The sequence below is a fragment of the Bombus impatiens genome, unplaced genomic scaffold (genome assembly GCF_000188095.3).
Source record: "Bombus impatiens unplaced genomic scaffold, BIMP_2.2 scf_0259, whole genome shotgun sequence".
Lineage (NCBI taxonomy): Eukaryota > Metazoa > Arthropoda > Insecta > Hymenoptera > Apidae > Bombus > Bombus impatiens.
The window spans coordinates 424,650-430,714 of NT_176678.1; the positions used below are offsets into that span (position 1 = coordinate 424,650).

General features: G+C 40.7%; 1 protein-coding gene across 10 annotated transcripts in view; it reads left to right on the top strand.

The window, feature by feature from the left end:
• The window catches only part of LOC100743465 (very low-density lipoprotein receptor), a 64,424-nt gene extending 58,371 nt beyond the window's left edge, over positions 1-6,053 (top strand). For 7 of the 10 annotated variants that reach the window (XM_012384399.3, XM_012384400.3, XM_003488643.4 and 4 more), the window contains 8 exons: positions 254-458; positions 1,203-1,514; positions 2,404-2,704; positions 2,986-3,277; positions 3,714-4,194; positions 4,545-4,628; positions 5,509-5,777; positions 5,915-6,049. In XM_012384399.3, the coding sequence (XP_012239822.1) occupies positions 254-458; positions 1,203-1,514; positions 2,404-2,704; positions 2,986-3,277; positions 3,714-4,194; positions 4,545-4,628; positions 5,509-5,777; positions 5,915-5,959 (1,989 nt within the window). In that variant the 3' untranslated portion in view covers positions 5,960-6,049. Of the gene's footprint in view, positions 1-253; positions 459-1,202; positions 1,515-2,403; positions 2,705-2,985; positions 3,278-3,713; positions 4,195-4,544; positions 4,629-5,508; positions 5,778-5,914 lie in introns of all 10 variants that reach the window. The other 3 variants (XM_012384398.3, XM_012384403.3, XM_012384397.3) reach the window with 2 other exon arrangements.
• Positions 6,054-6,065: the final 12 nt, after the last annotated feature.

Here is a 6,065-nt window from a genome sequence, read left to right on the forward strand (position 1 = left end):
ATTAGAATCAAATACCTCGAAAATAAGGTAAAACCGCGTATCGACCATTTGCTCGGCGTTGACGTCATCGGTGAGATCTTTGAAATTAACATACTCGCGAGACTGTATTCGCTTCGGTTAATTCCCAGCGTCGAATCCTCTGCGTATCGACGTCGCAAAAACGCAAAGAGCCGCCCAAAGTGCAGAAAATTACAAAGCGACCCGCGTAAAGAAAAGGATGGCGCAAAGTAAAAGACTTACGAAATCTTTTTAGTATTCGAACGGCGAACGACCAAGCCATTGCAACAAGGACGAAGACTTCGACTGTGACGACGATTTCACGTGCATACACAAAAGCTGGGTGTGCGACGGCGAAAGAGACTGCCCGAACGGGGCCGACGAGTTGCCAACACGGTGTCACAACGTTACATGCAGGCCGGATCAATTCCAATGCGGGGATCATCGTAATTGTATATCAGGTAAATTTAATTACGAGAACGTTTAACCAGCTTCCCTTTTTTTTTTTTTAATTCCACGGATACTACCTCTCGCGTTGTACAATGCGCCACTACGTATACCAGACATCGTGATTTGGAGGAGAAAATTCGTAAAGAAGAAGAGTGTCCTTCTGCCATAGTTGGCCCGAAGCGTTTATTGTATTCGTAAATGGTGCATTTAACGTATATATTCGTAATTAGTTTTGGTAAATAACGTATGCCGTGTACTCTGTGAAATATAGATAATCGATACGTTATGACCCGATTAATTTATGTAATTACCAGTCGTCATAATTTTGAGAAGAGAGTTTACATAAAAGCATCTTTGCCTATAGTATAGTATGAAATAGCGAGTTTATTCGTTGACCGCATTTCAGATACGTTGTAACGATTAATTTTGAGAAATAAAGCGCATAAGATTAATACGAAGCGTAATTTTACTTTTAACGTATTAAATTTGCTTATAGTACTCTGCTAAATAATATTTATTCGTAATGCACGCAAGATATATTGTACGTTGTGTGACGTAGACGCGTGCACTTTCGCGCGAACGAGCAAACGAAGAATTTGTTGGTAAAAGCAACTAGGTACTTGTCCATTTTTTATTTTTGCTCCGTTTTATTCGGCATTAATTTATCATCGCGTTTCTTTATAAACACGCTTCTCGCCGCTTCTCCTTCGAGATTTTATCCTACGTACGTGTGTATATATAAAAATATTTTTCAGGCCACTTGTATTGCAACGGTAAAGCAGAATGCGTAGATGGCAGCGACGAGAGAAATTGCACGGGCAAAACCACCGTTTGCGATCCGTCGACGCAATTCGAATGTAGCGAGGGCTCGTGTATCCCTCTTTCCAGCGTGTGCAACAAACACCGTGATTGTATCGGTTGGGAGGACGAGAACGAGGAACTTTGTGGCGTGAACGAGTGTTCCAAGAACAACGGTGGATGTTCGCAAATTTGCATCGATCTGCCGATCGGCTTCCGGTGTGATTGTAACGCAGGATACAGGCTCATTGACAATAGGACTTGCGATGGTAACTTGACAACAGTATTCCCGAAAACACTTTCTTTGTTATTGACGTTAATGTTGAAATTGTAACGATCGATATTGGCCATTTCCCGCTGTTAATTATCAACTACTTTGCATCTTTAAGGCTATTGAAATGCATGTTAACGCGATTTCCATGACGCGGTCCCAGCCTAATTGGTTGGGAAAACACGATGCCGATAGAGTGGATGATTTTAACGATTTTCCATTTTCACGATACGATATACGAATAACAAAATAGAAGTATTACGCGCGCATAAGGATATTACATTCTTTTTCTTTTTTCTATTCGTTCGTTATCGATTTTTATATTTATTCGCTTCTCGATACAACTTGGTACTTTTATTTCGCTAAATATTATACTTTCGAGTATCTTATAATATTTGCGCATATTTTATGCATTCTGTGCTTTTTTGCACCTTTAAATGTCCCGTAAATGCGCGAAAATCCGCAGCTTAGTTACAAAAGCTTGCGGTAAATGACAATTGACGTGGAACAGCGCACGAATGGTTATAACGATTCAGAACGGACAGACGGAAAGCTCGCAAAGTAAAGATAACTCTAACAACGGATGATTCTTACTTGCGACAATAACACGGCTCTCCGAAGAAAAGCTGTGGCACTTTGCTTTTTTCCCTTTTTCTCGTCATACGTGCGCGCATCCTCTCACTCGCCTGAATACGAGCATCTTCCCTCTTGTCGCAACCCTCTTCTCGTTATATCTCCGACAAAACTCTGTAAGAAAATGACGAACACGCTCCTACGATACAACAATGATGTGCTTTTCTTTTTTTCTTTAAAGTCTTTCTAACGGAAGAAAAATAATTGTCAGAACGAAAGAGAAACAATGTAAAAAATGGTGTTTCCCGCTTCAGATATAGACGAATGCTTGGAACCAGGCACCTGTTCCCAGTTCTGTTTGAACGAAAAGAGCAGTTTCAAGTGCAGCTGTGCCCCGGGTTACCTCAAAGATCCCAGGAACCACACTCGTTGCAAGGCGGCAGAAGGTCACGCCAGTCTGCTCTTTACCAGAAGGCACGATATAAGGAAAGTTGCACTGGATCGTTTGGAGATGACGGATATAGTGAAAAACACGAAAATGGCCGCGGCCTTGGATTTCGTTTTTCGCACCGGTATGATCTTCTGGAGCGACAGCAGCGAAAAGAAGATCTATAAGTAAGCAACGACGAATCGAATTCAAAAGAACGACAAAAACACGTATTTAACTTTAAAATCGAACGCAAACATCTTCTCGATATGGCGTTGATCGACAACGTGTCGAATTTTTAAATTCTTCCTTTACGTATAAATAAAAGACGCAACGCCTAACTTATCTCGTTTCTCACCTATGGCCTACGTATATCGTGTGCATTTCGCCTGGTGCGCATCTTTGCGTCTCCTTTCCTATAAAAAAATACTTTGTTACTCACGTATCCGTTATCGTTATCGTTGTTTAGAGCTCCGATAGACGAAGGCAACGAGCGTACAGTTGTAATCGACGATGGTTTAACTACATCGGACGGACTTGCCGTTGATTGGATATATAGTCATATTTATTGGACCGATTCCAAGAAGAGTACCATAGAACTGGCTAATTTCGAGGGTAATATGAGGAAGACGTTGATTCGAGATCGGGTACAAGAACCTAGAGCGATAGCTTTGAATCCACTGGAGGGATGGATGTTTTGGACCGATTGGAGCGACGAAGCCCGCATAGAGAAAGCGGGCATGGATGGATCTCATCGAACGGTAGATCCGTAATAAGATCGAAGAGAGAACGAACCTGTAGTTGAGCTAATCTTCCATGGATCCTTTTAGGAACACGGCTTTCCTTTTCGTATTCGGTTATAATTTAACGTGTTGCGATCGTACGACTATGAGCATCTTTGCTTTCGCCAATAATAGTACGCGTATATCGAATTTCTCTCTCTCTCTCTCTCTCTTTCTCTCTATGCATATATATATATATTTTTTTTTTAATCTCTAATCTCGTTCTAAATATGTCGTAATGATCGATAAAATAAGATTAAGCAGTAGTACTAGATAAAGTTTTTAAAATTCCCTCCTACCGAGAAAGTTCATTTTTTCTTCGACCTTTTAAGACAAAAGTTAAGACAAAATACTTTCAGAGCGGATCGCCGGTGTAAGAGTAAAGTTTCTGAAACAGCGGGCTTATCGTTTGCAGGTGATAGTCGACAATGACGTACAGTGGCCAAATGGGCTGACTCTGGACTTAATTGGCAAGAAAATATACTGGGTAGACGCAAAGTTAAATATAATTGGATCGTGTAATTACGATGGTTCAGGTGTACGAACGGTTCTCTATTCTCCGGAAGTATTGAGGCATCCCTTCAGTATTACGACGTTCGAAGACTACGTTTATTGGACCGACTGGGATAAGGAGGCGATATTTAAAGCAAATAAATTTACCGGTGAATCGGTCGGACCTGTTACATCTCTTCGAACTCTGAAATATCCAATGGTCGTTCACGTATATCATCCGTACAGACAACCAGACGGAATGAATCAATGTCAGGCTGTGAATGGTCATTGCAGTCATTTGTGTTTACCAGCACCAAGAATCAATTCGAAATCGCCTCTTCTTAGTTGCGCTTGTCCGGACGGCCTAAGATTGTTACCCGACGGTTTGATGTGCGTGGAAAAAGGTAAGCGATACCGATGATGCCAATTATTTGTTCGTAAATTACACGCATTAATTTAATATGCATGCATTGACACTGAAGTCGAAAGAATGAAATCAAAGTTAGGGTAATGCATGGTACATTACGATAGGAGTAACGCTTACGATTTAAATACGAATACAACGTTTTAACGAAGCATGTTTACATTTTTTTTGTATTACCGTATCGTTATCGAATTGCTTTAATCGATTCATTTTTTTTTCTTTCACTCTTGAACTACACTATGATTATCATGCTTATGTCTTACGTTTATTATTTTATTACTTATCATAATATTTTGCGTCGATGTTGCATGAATATGGGATGATATCCAGTAAGTACAACTGTAGCACCTACAACGCAAGAAATTAGTAAACCATTCAAGAGACTCGAACCTCTCAACGTAACCACGGCTGTCCGTAAGTATATTTGCACGCGTTCTATATCGTACGACTATAGCTCCATAATCAATTGATCAAAAACATTTGGATATGCTTTATAACGTGTATAGTCTTATATTAATAACGATGTGTGTATTGTTATACGAGACGCATGTTTCTGAATCGCTAAAAAAAGTGGCTTTGTATATGACAAGAAGCTTGTCGCGATTGTACTTGTTAGCGATCACTGCTGACACTGTTCGTGTCACGGCTGTGACGTTTAGTTTAGAGTCTTTGAGCGATCGTACGAAGGGACGCTTCACGCCTAGAAGGTTGCTTTGTCACTTGCCGCGAACAGTCGTGCTATAAATTAAGGATTCCAAAGAGTCTCGACTGGCGTCAAGCGCTGGCATCGAACGCCGGGCGTCGATCGTTGAGAGACGGAGGAATTTTCTCACGTGTCACCGAAGAGACCACCTTCGATGATTCCTGAAATCGCTGTACCTCCGCTCCAGAAAGGATAGATGATCCTAGGAGAGAGTCGCGAAGTCTCGTGCGATTGCCGATTGGGCCTTGTTTTTAAGGAAGCATACCAATCGGCAATTTCGAAGACTCTCGATGAAAAGAACGACTCTTAGAGGAGATGGGTGAGACCAGGATGACGGTTTTAGCTTGTCGAGTCAGTATGGTTCGGTTGTATGAGTCTATCTCGTTCGAGAGACTCATCGCGTCTTCCGATACGTCAAAATTTGGTGGGTCCTTCGGCGTTGTGTGATATCCAAGGCCAGAAGAAATTGCTTACAACTACCAAGCGGAGCATACTTCTGGCCGCGACAATACCTTTTTAATTAGTCAGCTTTATCTTCAATTTAGTTCGCGCGTCTTTGCTTCTTTCGTCTGACCGACTAATTTGTTTTAGATCCAACGCATTCAACAGATGGAGATGGCAAAGGTGGTCTAGCGTCTGAATCCACAGACCCTGGTTTAGTCGCTGGGATAGTGATAGGCGTGGCGTCCTTCGGGCTGTTACTCCTCGCATCAGTAGCATTATTATGCTATAGGCATTACCTTCATCGTAATGTAACGAGTATGAACTTTGATAATCCTGTGTATAGGAAAACCACAGAAGATCAATTTAGTCTCGAAAAGAATAGGTTTCCACTCCCCACTGCTACGGTTGGAGAAGAGGTAATTACTGTGTGTGATGTGTCATTTCGTTAAAAAAAGAATTGTGTATGTTATTTATATACTTTTCTTTATTTATTTATCGAACCTCGAATATAAATGTATATATTTTGTATAATTTTTTTGTTTAATTTCAATAGGCTCAGGAACCTTTAACGAGTCCTGGAACTAATGATTACGTTTAAGAATGAATCTGTCAATGAAACGGGCTTAGCAGGCTATTGAAATATAATGTCGACCAAGTAACACAAAAATCATGTACAAAAAAAAAAAAAAAAAAAAAAAAAAAAA